This window comes from Callorhinchus milii, unplaced genomic scaffold (genome assembly GCF_018977255.1).
Source record: "Callorhinchus milii isolate IMCB2004 unplaced genomic scaffold, IMCB_Cmil_1.0 Scaffold5, whole genome shotgun sequence".
NCBI classification, from domain to species: Eukaryota; Metazoa; Chordata; class Chondrichthyes; order Chimaeriformes; family Callorhinchidae; genus Callorhinchus; species Callorhinchus milii.
Genome location: NW_024704746.1, coordinates 47,197,697 through 47,221,321, shown reverse-complemented (window position 1 = coordinate 47,221,321; position 23,625 = coordinate 47,197,697). Strand labels below are relative to the sequence as shown.

Genomic DNA, 23,625 nt, shown 5'->3' with positions numbered 1-23,625 from the left:
ATGAAGAAGCTGTTCATCTCTCTGTACTTCTCCCTAACCTCGTGAGTCATGACTAAGATCAGACAGACATTTGCTATGCAATTCAAACCTGCATTTCACCACTCCATGATAGAATCTATTAACTGGCTAACAAGTTGCACTTTGCTGTCACCAAATTGATGGCGTGTTCTGTGACCGAATCCAGGCTTCCTAAAACACATTAGACATAATGACACAGGTTTATAAAGTGCTATTTCCTGATAACCATCAAAAGCAACTGATTCAGACCAATAAAAGATCCAGTATTTTTCTAACGAAGGGTTCTGCTTTGTATCACTGAAAATGTTTGGTTTGTTCCAAAGTAAAATGAATCATTAATGTTTGAGGGCAGTTTTATTTTTAACCTTTGCGAAACAATTTCCTATGCTGAATTACCAAAATCATATTGTGGGGTAGATTCATCTAAATTAGAGAAATTTAAATACAGAAATGATCTTTCAGGCAAATATTTGATCACCATAATCGGCAGGCAGGCTTTCAGCCATTCTGTCCCGGGTCTCTGGAATTCCATCTTGGAGTCTCTCTGGCTCGCTCTCTTCCTCCCCTCTTTCAAGGCACATCTCAAAATATACCTCTTTGGTCATCTTTCCACTACCCAACCCCCAGCTCAGGTGTCCATCCAGCACTGTGAAAACAGTTTGAAACATCTTCTTGATGTGAAAGACAACCTATATTATCTGTGTATTGAGGTATAAAGATGTGGTATAGCCATATCGATGAAAATCTTGACATACAGCAGTCTGCAAGCAGATAATAAGCACTTGATCAGGGCGAAGTCCAGATAGAAATTTCTCATTAGGCATGATTATATTGCTGCAATAACAATTTTATGATAAGATAATCAGCAATTGTATTTGCTTTTTAATGATTGAGGGACTTTATCATGTTCCCTCAGAAATAAACATTTTGCATTTTCAATTACCAAAATAATAATGGAGGAAGTTATACAACATAGGTATTAGCATAGAGTGGTTATCTATCAGGCAATTGATTGAAAGTCTTAGCACTGTTTTGAGGTGCATTATTGTGGTATAAGAAACATTAAGATTAATGACACAATAAAGAAAACATCACTCTAGCTTGCCCTCTCGTTCCTCATCTTCAAAACCACCTGAAGACTTTTCGATCGAGCTTTCAGCTTTTTCCTGACCCCTCCTCCACCCCCACTCCTCCCTCACCCCCAATTCTCAGCCCTCTTCCCTACCTGAAATGCTATTTTTGAATTGCAACCACCTCTCACAGTGTGTCATGTAAAAGAATCATTAATACTAGACTCCATTAACAGAGAATTTGTTTTAGTACCATGGGACATTCTGAATATAATTCCTGTTCTGGTCTACTTGGTGGGACGTGATTGTGGGTGCCTCAAAGTGTGGTATTAAGGCTCTGCTAGGATTCATGGCATTAATTGGAACATATGAGGGACATCCGTCCCAATTGTTGATTAGAAACTAAAAAAAACTTTTGTTTGGACATTGTCCTTCAAGGCTGCACTGAGAAGGGGAAAAATACACTCTGATTATTCTCATCTCTCTTCCATAATACCAAAGTTCCAATGTAGGCTAAGCTTGAGGCATATAAGATGCATTTCCAAACAGTTCTTCACGTTCTGAGTTCCTGGGCATTCAGGTTATAGGCTTTCTTTGGCTTCCTTCCGAGCAGTGAAGCGAATTTGTGGTAAAAAGGGGAAGTGGCTGAAGGGAGGATGAGCTCCAGCCTACAATGACCCGTTGAGCACACTGGAGGTGCAGTCAGCTTCATGATGGGCATGTCTATTGGCCAAAGCCCCTCACATGAGGATCTGGATGAAGCAGTCAGTCTTAAATAAGCCTGGGACGTGGCATTGGACTTAAATCTGGAACATCAAGTTCAAGTGGACTGACATGTTATAAACTGTTCTGTGTAGCTTCAGCACACTGAATGCAGATGCCTGTTAAATAGCTGATGAGGAAACAGAGGCTTGGGACAACAAATGCTGAAAGGTGTTACCTGGTCCATGAACGCGTGCTCATATATCCAAAGCGTGGTATCTACCTTGATTGATATGCAGAGAGGTAAGCAGCTGTTGCTCAGACTCCGCTCTTCCAATTAGTGGAATCATTGCTTAATGGGATGGGTTTCCGAGTTGTGGGTAACAGAGTTGGTTGAGGGTAGCCCAAAATGAACAATTCTCCAATTTTCTTTCCATCTCTCTGTAGGAAAGCACCTCGCTTTCACTCAGTATTCCCAAATCAACATACTTGAGACAGAGAATTTTGCAGCATGGGAAAGTTGAGTATGTGGCTCACTATTCTTTGGTGCTATGCTTTGGTGCTTCTTCATGGTGACACCACTGAGCTATGTGTTTAGATGGTTGGTTTTATTCTCCTTCACGAGCTTTTTTTTAGAACATGTTTGTGTATGGAAACCTCTCTGCTCATGGTACTGCTAGGTTATTGTACCAATCGGGTTATCTGATCTATTGAGAGCATCTTTGCGAGAAGGTTTAAAATATAATATATTTCTCCACAAACAGGCAACAATCACACATTCCTAGTCGAGGCAAATCCACTCCCAAAACTGGGGGAAGTGCTTACATTGTCAGAGGTGTCATCATTCAGATGAGATGTTAGGCCAAGATCCTATCTACCGTGTCTCATGGAGATGTTATAAATCCTATGACACTATTTAAAAAGAGAAAGGAATTGTACCAGCCAACAATCCTCCAATTCATTCATCAGGCTGTTCTTCATGGCTGTTAAGTGGGGCCTTGCTCACACAACTTGTTGCTGTGTTTGCATACAAAAACAATCCCTTCACTTAACAGCAATTACTTGGGAACTATTTTGAAACGTTCAACATTATAATATGCTATTCAAAGTATTCTTTCTTTTCACAAGATCATAAGATTGGTTTGGATGAAGAAGGCCCTTTGAGCTCATCCTTCCCGAATACCTACCCTAGTCTTTCCATCATAGCATCAAGCTGTGTTTTTAAAATGAGTCCAGCCACCCTCCAGGCAACCTGTGCATATCGCTTTATTATATCTTTTTCTTCAACAAGTACTATAGTTGCTTGACAGAGAGTAATCACATAAATTGCAATCCACAGATGAAATTGATTACCAAGAGGAAGGTTGAGGTCAGGACACTGGACTCATTTAAGAAACTGCTTGATGCTGTTTATGGGAGGAGTATGATTGCTTTTCTAAAAGGATGACCTCTAAAAAACCAGAAGGAATGCCTTCAAACAGTCACTGCACTTGATAGAAACTACTGTGAAGAGTTTTGCAATGTTTTGAAGTGTGATAGAAATGTCAATACTTTATGTGAACCTCATTGGTGATTTATTACATTGATAAATCTATATTTTGTTGATGTATTTTGCTGTTCCTGCTGTCAAATGTTTGTAGGTAATAATTCTGCCGATGCCAGTGTTGTTTTATGAAACAAAGGAAGTAATATTTAGTGAACGTAAAGGCCTCATTCAGTGGTTCCATCTGTGTACTCATTCAAGACATGGATATAGATTTTTAAGGAGAAAAGCTATACTCTCCACGTTACAAATGTTTCGTAAAGTTATCCATTTACTGATTTAAAATGTTTTCTATCTTTCTTATTTGACAACAATTTGGCAAAGCAAACTGAATTTCATTTTATTTCTAAGTTGGCGCTGGACCCAAATTCCAGAAAGGAAGGGAGCATGATCTAGCAGAAATCTTCAAAAGAACATTGTGGTAAAATACCTTCCCCACCAAGGAGGATCACATTACTTTAATGTGAAGTACATCCCTGTGTAGTTTATTATACAGGTTGTTCCTTTATTATTTCTATGATAACTAGGGAATTACCATTGTAGGTTCTCCATTTCTCATGTGTCAACATCCTCTGCCCACTGTTTGTACCAGCATTAGTAGGTGCGTTTTGCCATAGAAAATCACTTTGACTTTGACATTATATATCACAACCTTGAAGATTTTGCTCTTCAAGATTTTGCTCATGTGATTCTCCTGACTATATAAAGGGAGAGCCATACAACCTCACCAGTTCCTTTTTAATCTGTATCCTCCAGAAAAGAGATACACTCCTTCCAGGGCTTTAGGGCCATTTAGGTGGATGCTCAGTGTGGAGGATATCAACAGGGTTTGATATAGCAGATTGTTTTAACCTGTGAGGTGGTAAAAATACAAAAAATTCATTTGCAATTGTCAATGTGTTCTTTAGTAACCTCTAAACCCCAGTTTATAGCATTTTGTCCATAAAACATACGGTCAATTCACTTCACAGTGTATTCTGTGAAGCATTTTGAGACGTCTCGAAGATGTGATAAAGCACTATATCAAATGCAAGAATTATTATTATCATTATCATACATTTTGAATTGTATAATGCAAACAATGGCAAGAATGGCAGAAAGGCTTTGTATACCATCAACATAGCATGTTGATCAAGGATTCGTGAGCGGTGGGTAGAGATGGAGAAAACACATTCTGTTTCAAATTAAATTGTGAAATAACTCACAGGGAAGAGTGTGTGTAAGTGGGGTTACCTGTTCAACATGCCAATCAGGTAGGGTTGATCTAGTAACCAGCATTTGGAACTTGCTTAATGGGCTGAGACCAAAGAAAATAGATATATTGCCTTCCCTGTGAGATCATAAGAGGTTCGTTGGGAGGGTTAATTTTCTGAATTGCTTTCATATTGCAAAGAGCCTGATAGGTAAAGATCATGGAAGACTGTAATCCTGTTATGTGGCCCTGATGAAACTGGGCTTCATTGTGAAATTCTCCAGATGTTGAAGGTAAGTCAAAATATTTAAACCACAGAGAAGATGTGGGACCTTTAAGATGTGATCTGATTGTACACTTTTGTTTCTATTTGATATTAAAGGTCTAATTAGTGGATGGCTTGTAATCATCTGATAATCTATTACTAACAACAGTAGGTTTTGGTCCACGTTGATGAGAAAATACTGCCCAGTGAACCTGATGGCAAATAATTCTCATTCAATTTCTTAAAAGAAGCATTTCCTCCCAAATCTGATTACATGGGAGAGTAGGAGCTGGGGATGGAGTTAGGTCCAGTGGTGTTTTTCCAGTTTGAGTTTGAACCCAGTTGGTTGTCTACTTAATTTTTACTTGTCTTCTTCATACCCTTTTAATGCAGTAATACTAGGCACTGCACATGAAAGAATGGATACGGTGATAATTCTATCTTGTGCCCAGGTTTTTTTTTGAGTTGTCAATAACATTGTTTTACAAAATAGAATCTTGTACTTTGCATCCTTGGAGCATTTACGTAAACCAATACTAAAACAGCAGCTTGCATTTACATAGCGCACTTCAGAGCTCATTATCGAGATAGTGCCTGGACACCAAGCAGGAAGGATGGGGAGGGATGACTGACGTCACGGTTGAAGGAGGCAATGGGGATAATTGAATGCAAGTTTGCCCTGAGAGTTTGTCCAGCAGGGTTTGGAAAAGTTTGTGACATAGAAATATTCCATCCACTGAGCAATATCACAAACATTTGGTAAACAATTACAACTGGACCATAAGTTGTAGGTCTTGAACATGATAGTTAAAGGGAATGAATTTTGACTTGCCAAGATTCTTTTACCTTATGTGAATTATCCATTACCTATTCTTAAACCTCAGGTGAAACCCTTTCAACTGCTTGGTGTAAACAATGTGTGCACTGTTGTACCTCATGTGGCACCAAATGCACTTTGCATGTTTTAAATAACAAAGAGAGTTGGTCAGGCATAGTAAATGTATAGAGCCATCTATAAAACATAACTCTTGTTTCAAACTAAGCTCAACATTTTTTTTAAACCATGTGCACAATTTTTACATTCTGCATGAATAATTTGCCTTCCAAATAAATTAAGCCTTAGGATTCAAATATGACCTGTTATGGTGCCACCTAGAGGTACACATATGCTGCACTCTTCGTGAACATGACCACCTGTGTTAATGCAGCGTGTGCAAATGTTTTCTTTAATTATTCTAGAAATAGTAGATATTCTCAAACCTTTTGCCAGCCTTTGATGTAGGTATCTCTACATGATGCTGAAACAGAATGTTACTCAGATTTCATTCATTTGGGAAAAACAAAGATTATGCTATCAATTCATTAATTTGTCAAATAAGATGGGCATTCCGGCTGTAAAACTAGTTGAACATTTACCAATAGCCTCGCAGTAATTTACATTCACCTGCTTCATGCTTTACCTCTAATGTTATCAAAATATTGGTCTGATTCCCTCTCCCAAAATGTGTCTGCCTTTTTATTTCCCTCCGATTGCCTTTGATTCTCCCTTGTGTTTTCTGCCTTTGTTCCCATCAAACCTGACCCTTTCTGTGTGCATCTCAGTTTCTCTGACACTTCTGGCTGCATATTTGTTTGTGCTGGGATTCAATGTTGCTCCTCGCCTTCCTGAAAAAGCAAACAGTTATTAACTGCTCATGCTGAACCATTCCTTTGTAAAAATATTTATTTTTCCTTCAATATTCTCCACTCCTCCTGAAGGCACTGACTCATACTGTGGTACTGTTTCACAGGCATCAGCTGTCTACATTACATCACCCTAGCTGCTGTACTGCTTGTATGAACCCATACAGCAAGTGTTGGCAGGCTAGTCAACCATGGGGTACATCACAGCTGAGCCTGATTGTGCTTTCACCAGCAGTGACACACATGCACTTTTCAAAAGGGTTCATTGGAGAGCAATTTGGAGCAGAACCCCAGCTGATTAGTACAAGTTCTAACTTGACCCCCACCCCCTTTCCCTTTATGGAGACCAGGTTTAATTCTTAATGAGTTGATCACAAATTGGCATAAACTGCAGGTTGTCAAACGTCCCATATGACTCAGTGGGTAAATGCCAGAGAGCTGGAAGATCCCAGGGATTATTTCTGGTCTGTGCTATGGTAGCTTATCTTAGCCTGTCAGTTGCTAAGTTTATACATTGCTGTTATGCATTTCATGTTGAGCTGTGCTGTTCACCCGGAAGTGTGCAGACAATTTCTGGTACCTGCTATCCATATAGGAGGGCTCAAACCTGCAGTTGTCAGATGTCAAATCATTCTTCGGGTGGGGAGAGGTAAGCGGAGTATCCTTGGGGCTGAGTTGGCTACAAGGTAATGTGCTTATCAATGAGATGTTAGAATCAAGTCAACTCTCTGTGGCAGTCGGTAGTCTGATTCGCAAGCCAAGTGGCTCCATAGTTCTCCAGGGCACAGCTGATGACAGACCAGCCTGTCTGGCTGGCTGTTGAGCAGGGTTTCAGAGAGATGCTAATATTAACCCTGCAAGGTAAGACCCTAACAGGTAGAGTGGTCCAAGCTGGATGAGCAGCAGAAAGCATATCAGACAGTGCTCTCAATGGCAAGTTATGCAGTTTTAGTTGCTTAAACCCCAGCAGTATATCCAGATGCATACTCTCCCAAGTCATGGCTCTTGCCAAACTGTACCTCTGGAGTTAGGTAACCAAGGTGCATCTCTCCACGGAGAGACGGCACATTCTGTTCCTGACACAAAGAAATGTCCATGCATATATGACATACATACATACATGTAACTCAGTTTGGTTTCGATGCTCTTAATCATGGTGATTGGTTTCTACAATTGTCAAGGCACAGCGAATGGATGAAGAATTAGGCTTGTTTGCCATATCCTGTTCTCCCTTGGTTGAAATGCGTGCTTTTTAGTTGCCAACTCTGCTTGCATATGAATAAATTACTTGAGCAAGTCAATAGCACCCACAAACTGTACTCCAGCCTGAATTGGTGCCTTCTGAGAATGTGAGAAAATTGAATAAAGCAAAATTTTAGATGGGTTTGCAATCTTATCTTCTTGCTTAGCTGTCTGCATGTACTCTGCACTACAACAACAAAAATTTTATTTGTAAAGCGCCTTTCACGTCGGGAGGACATCCCAAGGTGCTGGACAGAGTTACGGACCTGAGCTGGGGGTACCTGCAGTTGTACAAAACTTCTCAAAAAGAAAATGGGGTGTAATTTGGGGTTAAAATTGAAAGATTCTCTAAGTATCGAATGTGAATTACCTGAATGTGTGGAAGGAAGACTTCCTTTCCCCCACCCACCCCGAACACCATTCTCAATGCCATCTTTGGATTGCGATTGGAGTCCTGGTTAGTAGCATAGTGACTCCAGCATAAACCTCAATCTCGCTAATGGGCAAAAGCCACTATCTGGGATCCTAAAGACAAACGGTCAATACAAGCTTCAAATCATCAACTTTTAAAGCGTCGGTGTGGGTGGAGATGAGGAGGAAGGGGGTTGCCTCCCTCCAGCACATTTAGAAACTCATTGTCAATTGTTTGCAAATCTCTTGATTAGTTTCCGATGTTTGTACAGTATCTATACTTAAACAGTTAATATGGACCAGAACAAAAAAGGCTTTTGTGTTTCGGCAGTCTCATAGGTCCTAAATGTACAGGGCAACATCATTCAATCCACCTGTGAACATTTGAGTATTGAGGCACATTGCAGTACAAGGTCAAACTTGCAAACATCTCAAAGCACTATTTTTGTTGGCAATCATAGCAATTATTTGTACCAGCAAGATCCCACAAGATGTACGACCAATTAAAGCCTTTTTGATATCATCTTACCATCTTATTTAATAACAACAACAAATTACACTTGTATAGCGCCTTTCACGTCGGGAGGATTTCCTAAGGCAGTATCAGATGCGTGTTATTAAATTGCAGCTGCACAGATGTAAATAGTCAGTATCCAACAATTGTGTCAAACAGCCACCATTAGCCTATAAATTGCTCATTGTTTATGGAATGCTTAACACACAGATACTCTACTCATTCTAGTTCCCACAAAATGATCCCATCTCCCACTTGCTTAATCCAGATATAAAATCTCTGACATTTTCGAGTTAGTCTATCTCCACTCTTTCCAGATAACGCATGATGATTTTGACCCCAGTTCACCCATGCTGGATTATTTGTTTCTTCATTTTTTTCCATATCACTGAGGATACTACATTATTATGCTACCCCAAACTGACTTCCTGCCGAGTTATTGTATTCTTAACTCAATCAATACACCTCTCGGCGACTCTCCTCTTCATTCAGAAAATATTATACTGTGTTAACTCCATGATTATTCTCACTCCTTCTCATAAAGTAACCGTCTGGTTATCCTATATGAAGTCATGTGAATAACCTTGTGATTATTCTATGCCTCACTCCTTTTGCTCACCTCAGTTGTGACATCCCTGACTCACATCAGTAACTGCGTGGCTATTATTTATTCCTGATTCACAATTATAAACTGTTCAACTTATCGAGAATGGAAAGCACCCTACTTAAGATACAAAGTCTGTAACACTGCAGCTGTACTTTGATTCCCAGATCATAAAATAACTTTTCAAACAATCTGCCCAACTTCACAAATAATTGCAAGAACTCTTTTATCCGGATTGACATGGTTCAATAAATGTGTTGAGGAGTTAATTGTGCACAAGTGTGTCCTGACTGTGGTGTGCGGCTTGATGTTCCAAAGTTGGTGTAAACAGTAAGTCTTGCATGCTTGGGCAGGACTCACTCAGGAATGTATACAATGTGCTTCAGAATGAGTAAAAGCTACAGCGGGTCCAAGTGGGTCCCCAGCGCCTGCTCCTTATTGTCTACCAATACCTGCTGAAATTCTGCGCATTTTAAACAAGTTTCCATCTTCAAGATTAAAATATTGTTTAAATTGTGTAAAACTGCTCGTGTCGTGCTCAGGGAATGAATTAAGGCCAATATTATGGGATATCCTGATTCAAAGGAAGCACAAATATAACTTAACCCAAGATTGCAGGTTTGATTCAGTCTGTGGTAAGTTAAATGACGTGACAGGCCAGCAGATTGAATATTACAATTGGTCTCAGCCCCCTCCCGCCAAGGTGAGCCAGGGAGAGTGAAGAAAAAAATTAGCTTTAGGTTTCACTCGTGTTTGTTGTTCAGTGATCCTCTTTTAAAGATGCATGTGTGAATTTTGGGTGAGGAAAGGATTGGGCTCAACTCCAATGCCCCCTTTCAGTTAAAGATAAGGAACATGCAGAATCGAAAGACCATTGCATTCCATCTGATTGCTCTTATTTCCAAGTACTATATCTCCCTATATATCATGTATCGCTGACCCCACCCTCTACAAGACAAATATTTATTCAACCCCTTCTTGAAACTGCTTAACTACTTGGGAAAATGATTTGATTAGCATCCCTGGGAAAATAATTTGAAGTGTCAACAAACTTCTGCTTAAAGTAGTTAAATCAACTCAGAATTTAAGACCCATGACCTGAGTTAATAATAATATTATAGAGTTGTGGAGCTCTTATCCATATTGAATATTTAATAGCCTGCTAAAACTTACCGTCAAGCCTCGTACATGAATAATGATGACAAATAATAATAATAATCCTTGCATTTGATATAGCGCTTTTCACGTCGGGAGGACGTCCCAAAGCGCTTCACAGAACACACTGTAAAGTGAATTGACTGTATATTTGTGGGTGAACGCGGCAGCCAATTGCGGACAGCAATGTCCCACAAACTGTCGTGGGTTGAAAATGACCAATTTATTATTGTTTTTGGTTTTGGAGGGATTATTATTAGGCACTGTGTGGAGTAAGCAAACTTGCCCAAGGTTTCGCCCTCTGCCGGGGATTGAACTCAGGTCTCTCACTTGGAAAGCGAGTGCTCTAACCACTGAGCTACAGGACTCCAAATGCCTGTGGAACTCTACCCTAGTAGAACGAAGGTGTCCTATGCATTCAGAAGAGGAGGAGAAATAATGGTGAGAATTTATTTTTTTTAAATTACTGAGGGTTATCAAGCAATGTTATACCAGGGATTCACTTTCTTTCAGGTTTCTGTTACAAAGAACTGACCTTTAACAAAAAAAAACCCCACATGATGCCAATAAACTTGGGAGTTTTCTAAGATTTTTATTTCATTTTACTTTGTCCCCCCACATTGCTTTTTGTGGCACAAGAAAATGCTGCATCTCTGGCAGCTTTTTCATTCATCCCAATAGTAAAGTGGTATTGGCAGGGAGCCTAAAAACAGGAACCATACAGGTAACAGACAGTAGCTTAAATATAGTGACTTTTGAATGCACACTTATTATGGGAAAGTCACTGAATGGAAATTTTCAGAAAGAGACTGATCTGTACTACTCTTAGTGATTTTTATATTACTATCTTTTTATTAAGTGTGACAATATGCCATTGCTACACTTTATGGTTTGACTTCAATTCAGAACCTTTTGTGGGTAAACCTGAACCTAGCAGTTTGTATTGACTATGAACGGTTACATGCTAAACTGATATCAATGATTGGGTTAGATGTATTTCAAAAATGGCCTTTACGTTAAATTAACATTTCCTGCAATATTTTGGTGGTGGGTGAACAATTATTTTACTAACGTCCTTGCCATTTTGTAATATTTACCTGCCTGATTAACTAGCTGCCAGAATGTTTAATCATAGACACACCAACAATTCAGTCCTCCATCCTTCAGTAGTTATTCACAGCAACCTCTGCCATTTCCGTGCAAAATAATTCACCCTCAAGAAAAAATTGTCATAGAAAAATAATCCTTCCAATATATCCTTGATATAGCACCTTTCATGTTGGGAGGACACTTCAACTCTTCACAGGATTTACTGCAAAGTATAAATCCTGCCTATTTAGACAAACCACACAGCAATTTTGCACACAACAATGTCTCAAATACAGCTAGAAAGTGAATGAACAAATTTATTTGGGGGATTGTTGTCCAAGACACTGGGAGAACCCTCCCTTCTTCCAATGAGAGTTAAGTTATTAAGCAAATTCGATTTCAAGATTTTTGTAGTAGGGGCCTTAAAGGTGAATGCAAATCTTAATTGTGCCCTGTCTCGCGATACCCAGGTTATCATCATAATCCTTGCATTTGATATTATATAAATCATTACTGCATATAAACAGGCCATTAGGTCTTGCTAGTCCATGTTGGTGTTTATGCTTCAATTAAGCCTCAACTCCTCCCAATCCCCCGACATACACTTCTTTCTTATATAACTTTCGCCCACAAAATATACAATCAATCCACTTTACAATATATTCTGTGAAGCACTTGAGACGTCTCAACGATGTGATAAGGCGCTATATCAAATGTGATTATTATTTATTATTATGCAACAAATTTCCTCTTGAATAGTTAATACTCTTTACTTCAACCACAGCTTTCAGAAATGAGTTCCATATTCTCATCATCTTCTGCATAAAGAAGTTTCTCGTAAACTTCCTTGTAGATCTGCGGCTGACTATTCCTACATTGCTTTCCCTTGGTTTTAGACTTGCCAACAACATCTTATTAATATCCACCTGATTAAACATACGATACAGTGCATTATCATTTCGAAATACTGTTACAATTACAAATTACTTAAGGAACCTTAGTGGATGCTAGGTCTTTTCCCATTTCTGCATCCAAGTTTGGTTGCTATAATTCACAAAACTTCTCAGTAGGACAGTTTGTGGGTAACTTTATACACCACAACCTTCCCCACTATTGGTCATGTGGCAACATAGTGGTCTTTCATATGGAGGATATTGCGAACCGACGTGGCTGTTAGCTGTTTAAACAGCTTGAGTCACTAGTCAAGTGCTTAAAATAATAATCTCAATCTGTGAATTTATTCTATGCTAGCTCAAGGTTATAAAAGCCGGTTTTATTTTTCTTTTCACCAAGAACATACCTTATTACTTTGCTTACAGAACAGGTTATATTTATTTTAATTTCTTCCAAAAGCCTGTGACTCTTTCCCTCATCATCTCGTCACACCCCACCTCCCCACCCATAAATCATGTTTAAATTGAATCAAACATAAAATGTATTTCCTTTGTACCAGAAACTTACTGAAAAACCATTTGTTCAGAAAACCTTGAGCATTCAAGTAAATACTTGAAGTATATCAATTCAGGACCAGTTAACACAATTAACCCTAGTTTTTAAGGAGGTATGGTTGGGCCTTTAAGAACAGGAGAAGGCCATTCAGCCCCTTGAGCCTGTTCTGCCATTCTATTAGATCACAGTTGATCTATACCTCAGCTCCAATTACCCATATTTGCCCCATACCCATTGACATCCTTACCTAACAAAGATTACCCTTCAACCTGCTTAACTCAAATATAAATATAAAATATAATTAGGCTCAGGAGATAGACAGACCACAAACAAAGTCCACCCTTTGCAGCTCTTTTCTGAAAAGGACAGAAAGAAATATGGCTCCGATTTAAGAGGCTTCAGTCACACTTACTGCATCTTCAATAAATCAAAAATATTAAGATATCAAGTTTTAGATATGAATTTAAAATGTGACAATAATTCAAAGTAAATGCAATTTTAGCATTCCGTTGTTCAAAAAAAAACAAATCCAACGAGTGCAGATATGTCAGTCAAAATGGTGCATTATAAGGTAAAGTCATTAAAGTACTACACGAGATGGCCATTTAAAAAAATCTATTGCATAAGGACATTCTCCTTGTATATTCGGGAGTCTTCTACAGCCCTACGTTGAAATATATCCACAAATTACAGGGAAAACACCTGGCCTCCTCTTTCATAATTCCAACCTGAATTTTATAACATTCATAGCTGACGAAATTTAGTGAAATATTCTCAACCTTTTGGGTCCTTGTAAAGTTTGTCAAAACAAGGGATGTATAAATGAAAAGTACCTTCAATATGCATTCAATACTCAAAACAGTTCACCAATACAAAGATTATTATAACTGAGCTGAGCACCGACAAAAGCAAGCTCCCTTTATTGGGATTTTTAAATGTAGATGTGTTTGAAAATCGATTGATAATCAAAACAATTTAATTTAAATCAAATCAAAATGCTAACAGATCTTCACAGAATCTGCTATAACATGCGGGCAGAGAGAATTCATGTTGGTTGTTTTGAGGGTGATGCCATAAAGTAGTTCTGACAGCTTGAGGCAATTTCTACCTCTAAGGAAGAAATGCCAGAGTAGATTTAAGAACCAAACAGTTACAGTACTTATTAAAACAGTGTCTGGAATATTCCAGACCATAGAGAAGAAAAGAATCAGCAAAGCTTTTCTCCCAAAGGCAATGTTAGTAAGTTTAGAAGGGGCAGAAATGCTGGGGCATAATGTGTTTAATTGTCCAAGGCCAACTAAATGCAAGTCTTGTGTGTTTTTTTTAATATATATAAAAAAGAAATGTAAAAAAATGCGTTATTAATTTTTTAAAAATCATAACAATGAAAACAAGGACACGTTCAAAATACCCGTTAAAACACTGAAAGGTTTGCGGTTTTAAAGGGGACTTTCTCTTTTTTTAAAAAAAAAGCATTTTTTCTCACAGAGGAAAAAAAAGTGACTCCCTTTTTTTGTTAAGAAAGAGAGAGAAGAGAGCACACAACAACTTACCCGATGTCTGTTGTGCAAAAAGTCTAAGGGGGGCGCCCCTGGTTCCCTGAGGTCTGAACAGCCCGAGTGCAAAACGCGACTCAGAAATGGGACAAGAATGCTCCCGGAAAAAAAAAAGAGAAAAAAGAAAAAAAGAAAGAAAAAAAAACAACGCGCACACACACAAAAAAAAACCGGGGGCAGAACGAAATCCTGAGGGAGCCGCAACACTAAGCCATTTGGTATGCATGGCCGGGCAGGGAGAAAAGGGGGGGAGAGAGAGAGTGCTGTTAGCTTCTTAACTTTCCCTAACAATACAGGCAGCAAACCCGCCATCAGCAGCTGAGGAAATACAACCACCAAAAATAATAATAATAAGATGATGAACCCCCCCACACCACACACACACACTCCACCTCCTCCCTCCCCCCACCACAACCACTCCCCTCCCCCCCTCCCACCCCATAAAAGTGCAATAGATTGATAAATATTCCTCTATAACGTTAAGGCCATTTCAGTTGAAAAGGAAACCTTATCTGAGGGGGGGGAAGGGGTGTGGGTGGGGGGTGTGGGGCTCTGTACATAGCTGCTCTCTCTCCATGACACCTCGCCACTGTGCCCCAGGCCCTCTCCCTCCCTCCCTCCCTCCCGCCCTCTCTCGCCTTTGGCCCACTTCCACCACCGTACTTTTTCGAAATGATCACACACAATGGGGGCGAGACGTTGTTGTTTGTTTTTTTTTGCCTTTTTTTTTCCAAAACAATACTTCATATTTTCCTGTCTTTATTATATAAATATCAACTTTTTTTTGTTTAACGTTTACTGTAAGAATATAAAACGTTTAGGTATCATTTACAAATTCACATACAGTACAATTCAAATATAAGGTTAAATCAGCAGGATTTTTTTTGTTTTTCCTTTTCCTTCAGCAACTGTCTGTCTGTCTGTCTGTCTCTGTCTGTCTGTCTCTGTTTGTCTGTCTGTCTGTCTGTGTCTGTGCAATCATTGCCCCTGACAGGCACTCAAATGCTCAGGAATCGATGATTCTTCACTTGACGTGGTTGTCCTATTTAAGGTAGAACAGGCTTTAATTTCTGAAAAGAGAAAAATATACGTCCAGTAAAACTGTTAAGTGGCGACCAAAGAAAAAGCCTGCACAGTTGCCAAAATGAAGGCCTTTCAAAGACTTCCAACTTCGGGGGGGTTGTTTTTTTTTGTGTGTGTGTGTGTTTCCTTTGCATAATACAGTACGTCGTTCGACTCGGGTGCAGCAAGTACTGCGAATGCCAGCGTCGTGTGTGCTTCATCGGCTGATGGATCCTTTGTAAATTTTTTCCCCAGCCAACTTATATTTTTTTTCGTGGATGTGTGTGTCTGTCTTGTCTCTCTTTTTTTTTTGTCCCACGCACAAAAAAAAGGTAGCCACGCTGTAGTCCAACCGGAGGGAGGGGAAGTCGCTCTCTAGAGGCACAGATCTTAACAGCCGCAAATATATATATATATATTTTTTTTTGTTTTAAACATATACGTTGTACTCCTTTAATTTCAGGGCACAGGAAAAAAAAACTAAAAAAAAAACGAGGTAGCCTTGAATGTGTCTATCAGCAACATATATATATATATATATATATACCATCTACAAAACAAAACAAGGAGTGTGAGTTACCAGATTCCATGAACCAAAATATGACCGGCATCAAACTGACTTTTTTTTTGTTGTTGTTGTTGAAATAAAAGTTGGGAGAATACTGCAACTTATTGGAACAGTACACACAATGGAAATAATTTGACGTGTGTTACAAATGAAACACATATCAAGTTTAGTTTGCGTGTTTCTTTTTCTCTCTGTCTCTCTGGTCAGTTTTGGGGGGAGGGAGGGAGGAGGGGGTGGAAGGAGGGAGGGAGGAGGTGGTGGTGGTGGTGGGGTTGGGGGGTGGGGGGGGGGGGGGAGAGAGAAGGGGGTAAAAACTAAACAGAATTACTCTTGTTTTGACAATGGCGGCGGTTTCTTAAAAGTTTTTTTTTGTTTTTTTTTGTGTGTTTTAAAAAAATCACCTTACTTTTTCGCTCTCAGTCATCTGCCAAAGTCCCAAGTTGAGAACTTTAAGGCAGGGCAGTTGAGTGATTCTTTCCAGTCCCCTTTTGGTGATTTTTGTGCAGCCGTACAGATCAATGCCCGTGAGTTGGGTCAAGTGGTCAGCTATGAGCTCCAGTCCTTTGTCTGTAATCCGCACACACTGGCCGATGTTTAGGGTCCTTAATTCGTGCATCTGCCGGGCCATTTTGTTGATACCGTCGTCACTTATGTGGCAAGAGCAGAGGGAAAGCGACTTGAGTTGATACAACCCCTGGGCGATGTAAGCCAAGCTTTGGTCGCCTATCTTATCGCAGAAGGACACGTCCAGCCCGGTCAGTCTCAAACTCCCCATTGCTAAATGCATGATCCCGGTGTCGCTGATGTTGTCACAAGATCTCAGGTTCAGACTCCACAAACTCGTCATGTGCGAGAGGTGCAACATACCCGCGTCTGAAATGCCGCCGCAAAAACTCAGGTTGAGCACCTTGAGTTTGGTCAGGCCTTTGGAGATGTGTTTTAAGGACAAATCCGAGAGTTTCTGGCAGTCTTGTAAAGTCAAGTACTCCAGATTTAAGCAGCCTTCTGCGGCGCTCCTGGTCATCCCCGCCAAATGGCCGATCCCCACGTCTGAGACATGCCGACAGCTCCTCAGGTTCAGACTTTTGAGCCTGTGTAAGCCCCAGGCGATGAGCAGAAGGCCGGTGTTGGTGATGTTGCTGCAGCCGCCGAGCTCCAGCACCTCCAGGTTCTTCAGATACTGCGCTATTCTGCCCAGACTGCTGTCCGTGATCTGTTTGCAGAGGCTCAGGTTCAGGACGTTGAGAGACGGGATCTCTTGCACGAAAGCGTGTCCCAGGCCGATGTCTGTCAAGTTGTAGCAGCCGCTGAGGTTCAGGCTCTCGATGTTGGGCATGCCTTGGATCACATAGCTCAGGCTCCGCCGCAGGCTCAGGATCTGCACCCGCCTGATGCCCCTCGCCTGCAGGCTCGGGAAAAGGGAAGGGTTGGCTCTCCTCAAATGCAACTTGGCTTCGACCCCCCTCCAGACGGATTTGTGGTAGGCAGCGTCCCTCCAAGCCGTGCACACTTGCGCCGCTCTCCCTTTGTCCCTCACGTCCAGGTAGCTGAAGATCATGGCTAAAATCTCGGGGAAGAGACACGATATGTGCGTCTCCATATTTTTTTAAGAGATATATATATGTGTGTGTGTGTGTGTGTGTAAAAAAAAGCGATTTCCCACTGGCCCCCGCTCTTCCTTTCTCTCTCGCTCTCTCTCTCTCTCTCTCCTTTTTGCCAATCGATCAATTCACCATCCCCGGCGCCGTCACGTGACGCTCTGCTTGTGAGTTGCGCAGTGGCTGCCGAAACCCGACACAGTCTGCGCAGCGCAGACGCCCCCCCTCTCTCTCTCTCTCTCTGCTCCTCCCTCCTTCCTCTCTCTCTCTCTCTCTGCTCCTCCCTCCTTCCTCTCTCTCTCTCTCTTCTCCTCTTTCCTCTCTCTCTCTCTCTCTGTTCCTCCCTTTCCTTCTCTCGCTCACACTCTCTCTCTCTCTCTCTCTGTCCCTCTCTCTCTGCTCCTCCCTCCTTCCTCTCTCTCTCTGCTCCTCCCTCCTTCCCCTCTCTCTCTCTGCTCCTCCCTCCTTCCTCTCTCTCTGCTCCTCCCTCCCTCCTTCCTCTCTCTCTCTCTGCTCCTCCCTCCTTCCTCTCTCTCTCTCCTCCTCCCTCCCTCCCTCCTTCCTTCCTCTCTCTCTCTCTGCTCCTCCCTCCTTCCTCTCTATCTCGCTCTCTCTCCTCCCTCCCTCCTTCCTCTCTCTCTGCTTCTCCCTCCCTCCTTCCCCTCTCTCTCTCTATGCTCCTCCCTCCCTCCCTCCTTCCTCTCTCTCTCTCTCTATGCTTCTCCCTCCTTCCCCTCTCTCTCTGCTCCTCCCTCCTTCCTCTCTCTCTCCCTGTTCCTTCTCTCCTCCCTCCCTCTTCTACCTTCCTTCCTTCCTCTCTGTCTCCCTCCTCTCTGCCCTCCCTCCCTCCTTCCTCCCTGTCTCCCTCCTCTCCGCCCTCCCTCCCTCCTTCCTTCCTCTCTGTCTCCCTCCTCTCCGCCCTCCCTCCTTCCTTCCCCTTTCTCTCACCGCTCCTCCTCTCCCTCGCTTTCCTCTCTCTCTCTCTCTCTCCTTCCCTCTCTCCCTCGCTCCGGGCTGAGCGCGCGGGAGGAGGAGAGGGCGCAGCAGATGCCGCCGCCGCCGGGGTGGCGTCTCCGCCCGGGACCGCGTTACTTCATAACACACGCGTACAAAGGCGCGGCGCTGCCCACGGCGACTTGTTACTTTTTTTTTGTCTCTTTTCCCCCTTTTATATATATATATATAATAATAATATATTATATATGTGTGTGTGTGTGTGACAGTGAAGCCGCCCCTCCCCCCCCCCCCCGGGGCGCTCTCTCGCGGTGGCGGCGGCCCTTTTGTCTGATCTTTTTTCAAACCAACTCGTCCCACTCCCATCGCGGGTGTGGGGGGGGGAGGGGGGGGTGGTGGGGGGTTGTAACTAAGGGTATCCTTTTTTTTTCGGGGAGGGTTTGGAAGGTTATGAAAACAAAACGCGAGCTTTTGTTTTGGGGGAAAAAATTGTTGCCCGGGCGAGTCCAATCTTCCTCTTGACTTTCTCTCCCTTCACCCCCCCCCCCCCCCCGCCGTCTGGCGCGGAGTTGGTTTCGCTCAGATGGAACGGTCAGAGCCGTCGCCCTGGAAACGGAGTTCTTACAATTCGGTTCACTTTACTTTAACCCGTTGGTCGCCGCGGGGCACAGCGGGTTCCCCCTCTCTCTCCCTCTCTCCCTTCTTCCCTCCCCTTCTTCCCCCCCCCTCCCCCTCCCTCTCTCTCTCTCCCTCCCTCTCCCACCCCTCCCTCTCTCCCTACCCTCCTCTTTCTCTCCCCCCCTCCCTCTCTCTCCTCCCCCCCCCCCTCCCTCCCCCTCTCTCTCCCCCCCTCCCTCTCCCACCCTCCCTCCTCCTCCCTCCCTCCTCTCCCGCTCTCCCCCACCTCTCTCTCTCCCCCCTCCCTCTCTCTCCTCCCCTCACACACTCTCTCTCTCTCTCCCCTTCCCTCTCTCCACCTCCCGCTCTACTTCTCTTTTCCCCCCTTCCCTCTCTCCCTCCCTTCGCCCTCTCCTTCCCCCCCTCTCTCCCCTTCCCCCTCTCTCCCTTTCTCTCTCTCCCCCTCCCTCTCTACCCCCCTTTCTCCCCCTCTCCCTCCCTTCGCCCTCTTCTCAGTCCCCCTCTCCTTCCCTCTCTCCCTCCCTCCCCCCAAGATTGCTATTGCTGGGAGAAGACGCCACTGCTCGGGCACGTTTTTTCCCCCCTCTGCCCGTTTCCCTTTTTTTTCCCCCCAATGAACAAAAAAAAAGAGAGAAGGAAGAAAGAATAAAGGCGATTTCTCCCCAGATCCGCGGTTGTTCAGCCACCACTGTTTTTTCCCCCCGACGCAAACGGTCTCATTTACGATGTGCCCTTATCAGATGGGATTTGTTTGCTCGGTTGCATTTTAGAGCTCATTCCAAGACTCGCGTCCTTTTTCCGCGAGTTTCTCTTCGCTCGTCTTTCTCTCCCCCTCTCCCCCCCTCCTCCCTCCACCCCCAAAGCTTCAGGAGAGAAAGAGAAATGATACGAGACTTTCAGTGAAGTGAAACTTAAAAGTTGTGAGTGAGGGGGAGAGGCGGATCTTTCTGTGGGAGTTCCGCTGTCGATCTGTTGTTTGGTTACATTTAAGAATGGCACAGGTTGTTTCCTGCTCTGCTCCCGAGCAGACGGTCAGACACAGACACAGACAGTCAGACACACACAGACAGTCAGACACAGACACACACAGACACAGACAGTCAGACACAGACACACACAGACAGTCAGACATAGACACAGACAGTCAGACACAGACACACACAGACAGTCAGACACAGATACACACAGACAGACACACAGACAGACAGTCAGACACAGACAGACAGAAACACACACAGTCAGACACGGACAGACACCGCTCCTCCACCACCAGCACTTGACTCGTTATCTTTCCAACGTGTCAGTTGGATCTGCACTTCGCCCGACAAAAAAAAACGGTGTCCTCCTCCCGATGGATATTGATCATATGTTCTCTTTCGACTCCTCCTGATCACACGTCGGATCAGCATTAGATTCCCTGTACCAGTTAAGCTGCACAAGTCCTTTGTGGTGTGGACGTGTTGTGTTTGTTCGGCTGTGGGAGTGTCAGCGTATTCACACTCCCAAAATAGCGCAGTGTGTTGTCCCAATGTTTAACATTGCACCGAGTTGTATTGGCATCAGATATACAGTACCGTATTGCTATTGCACAAGAGAAATCTTCATCCTGTGAGAAACGATAACACCACCCACTTAATAAAGTGAATTATGACTAAACGAGTCAAAGGCTACATATCCAATAGCTGAATGTTATAATTTTTTTTAACTTCTTCCTGACTTGTCTTTTATTGCCTGATCTGCTCATACTTCCTCCTCTGGTATCACGCAGCTGATTTAGTTTAGTTCTGCTGAAGACCATAGTAATAATAATAATCCTTGCATTTGATATAGCGCTTTTCACGTCGGGAGGACGTCCCAAAGCGCTTCACAGAACACACTGTAAAGTGAACTGACTGTATATTTGTGGGTGAACGCGGCAGCCAATTGCGCACAGCAATGTCCCACAAACAGTCTTAGATTGAAAATGACCAATTTATTATTGTTTTTGGTTTTGGAGGGATTATTATTAGGTGTGTGGAGTAAAGAAACTTGCCCAAGGTTTCGCCCTCTGCCTGGAATTGAACTCAGGTCTCTCGCTTGCAAAGCGAGTGCTCTAACCACTGAGCTACAGGACTCCACAAATGATAATGATAATAATAATAATAATAATAGATAAGGATATCTCACATTTGTCTTCAGATGTTGAATGACTAGCTGAACATTTCATTCCATTTCTCTTTGTATTTATTTACTTGTGTTACGTCTCTGGTGCCCAAAGCAAAAAAAAAGGTTGTGCAGAAGCAGAAAGTTACCAGCAAACAGACAGACAGACAAATTTTTGCAGCATCAATATGGATTAGAAAGTCGTAATCATATGGGAGACATTCAAATCAACAAAACAATAGTGTGTCAGATCACAAGTGATAGGACTACATCCGGATGGCTAAATAAATGTTTAAAGTGCCTTGTATCAATTTCTATTTCTTGTCAATTTCTCGTATGGGCAAAATAATAACTGGTGGGGTGAAAACTCCGGGCTGTGCAGCTTGTTTTCAACAACTATCCAAGGTAAACAAACCTGGCAAAAAGTGTCGAAGAATGAGAATATCATGGCGAGTGGTTCTGGAAAAGCGTTAAAGGAGTAGAGAATTAAATTAAGACATGATTTTCCCAAATAATCGAGAATTTAGTCAAAAAGTAACAAATAGTTTTGAAAAGAATGAAACCAAAATAAGGTTTTTTTGCCCCCAAAATACAGTCAATACAATATATTCTATGAAACGCTTTGAGACATCTCAACGACATGATAAGGCACTATATTAAATGCAAGGATTATTATTATTAAAACCGAAATAAGATTTTACATGGAGCATGACCCGTACCAAACTCCGCTCCCCGATTACCCCAGGCTGCACTGGCTGCCTGTCCCAGAGAGGATTGATTCCAAGATCCTCACGCTTGTTTCAAATCCCTCCACTCCTCTGCACCCTTCTACCTCTCTGACCTCTCTCCTCACAACAGTGCCCGTTGCCTTCGCTCCACCGAGTCTGGCCTCCTCCTGTCCCCCGAATCCTCTGCTCCACCATCGGCGGCCATACCTTCAGCCACTGTGCCCCGAGGCTCTGGAACTCCCTTCCTCACTCCCTTCGCCTCGCCCCCTCTCTTCCTACTTTCAGATCTCGGCTAAAGACCTTTCTTTTCGACTGTACCTTTGGTCACCTTCCTCCTCCTCCCCCTGACTCGCCCTAGGATCCGTTATTGTGACGCGCTCTGGGGGTGGAGGGCGCTATATAGATCCAAGTTGTTAATGTTGTTGACAGGAAAGAAATATGCCATTTTAATTTATTAATGTCATTGATCATGTTAAACTGTATGTTCCAGCATATGCACTATTGTTAATGTTACAATGTAAATACACACATTTTCTTCCTGTCCACACCAGGCCAAGAGAAGTGTGGCACACCTATCAGTAAATCATGTTACTGTCCTGACTCAGCATAACATCCACTGCATTGTTTGGTGATGAGGATCATCTCATAGTTTGTGCACCAGAGAGTTGATCAGAACGGTCATAGCAGCGAAAGTAAGAATAGCTTCCATTAGCTTTAAATAAAAAAAAGTACTTCGGTTCATATAGTGCTGATAACATTAAAACACATCAAAAGCATTTCACAGGAATTTACTGACAAGTGCAGGGACTTTTTGTGGGCAAATGTGATTACCTCATTTTGTGCACAAGGAAAGTCCCACCAACAGCCACAAGGGGAATGACCAATTTATCTCGAGAATTGCTTACAAGAACATTGAGAAACTTCCGTAATGTCATGGGATCTTTAATGTCCGTTGGTACAGGCAGAAGTGACTAATTTTAAATTCTGACAATGCAGCATCCTCCCAGGGCAGTGCTGGAGTGTCAGTCTGGACTGTGAGTTCAAGTTCTGAAATGGGGCTTGAGCTATAACAATTGTAAACTGATCAATTCCAAGTCTAGATGTCTAAGGTACAGAATAGGAGTGGCATTTTGGGAACTACAAGTCGAACCTATCATTATTTTATGGAAACATCTGTGATCCTGCGGATATAAGGGCCCACATTTCAGCAGCACAAGCACCAGCCATTTTAGTGCAGGATTCTTCGAAGTGTTGGGATTTCATGGTCTTTGTTGCTTGGACTGAAGACCTAACCTGCGAATGGTGACTCCATCCCATGATTGCCTGATTGTCTTAAAAGTCTTGTTAATGAGACTTTCAGCCTTCAAATCTGTTTACGAAATAACCCTGAAATGTCAAAGGGCCATTTCAAAAGCTTTTGTTGCTGTTAAGTAACTCACCA

The 23,625-nt window shown here is 42.4% G+C and overlaps 2 protein-coding genes across 5 annotated transcripts in view; one reads left to right on the top strand and one right to left on the bottom strand.

Moving 5' to 3' along the window:
* Nucleotides 1-23,625, top strand: part of wnt5b (wingless-type MMTV integration site family, member 5b) — an 82,870-nt gene that overhangs the window by 21,881 nt on the left and 37,364 nt on the right. The gene's annotated exons all lie outside the window — the stretch shown is intronic.
* Nucleotides 684-17,978, bottom strand: LOC103181802 (F-box/LRR-repeat protein 14). Of its 3 annotated transcripts, none has more exons than XM_007898502.2 (2): nt 16,530-17,978; nt 684-779 (listed from the first exon to the last, which is right to left on the bottom strand). In XM_007898502.2, exons 1-2 carry the CDS (start codon nt 17,721-17,723, stop codon nt 708-710), a joined length of 1,266 nt encoding a protein of 421 aa, XP_007896693.1. In that variant the 5' UTR covers nt 17,724-17,978; the 3' UTR covers nt 684-707. The 3 variants fall into 3 exon arrangements, with proteins under 3 accessions (XP_007896693.1, XP_007896695.1, XP_007896696.1); XM_007898504.2 differs by lacking the exon at nt 684-779 and adding an exon at nt 15,236-15,563; XM_007898505.2 differs by lacking the exon at nt 684-779 and adding an exon at nt 15,418-15,563 and having other exon boundaries at nt 16,525-17,978.

Coding starts and splice junctions, on each gene's coding strand:
- LOC103181802 (XM_007898502.2), bottom strand. CDS start 17,723: ATGGAGACGCACATATCGTGTCTCTTCCCCGAGATTTTAGCCATGATC. Junction 780..16,529: donor AGATGACTGAGAGCGAAAAA/GTAAGGTGATTT, acceptor ATCTGCTTGCAG/ACTGCTGTATGTCAAGATTT.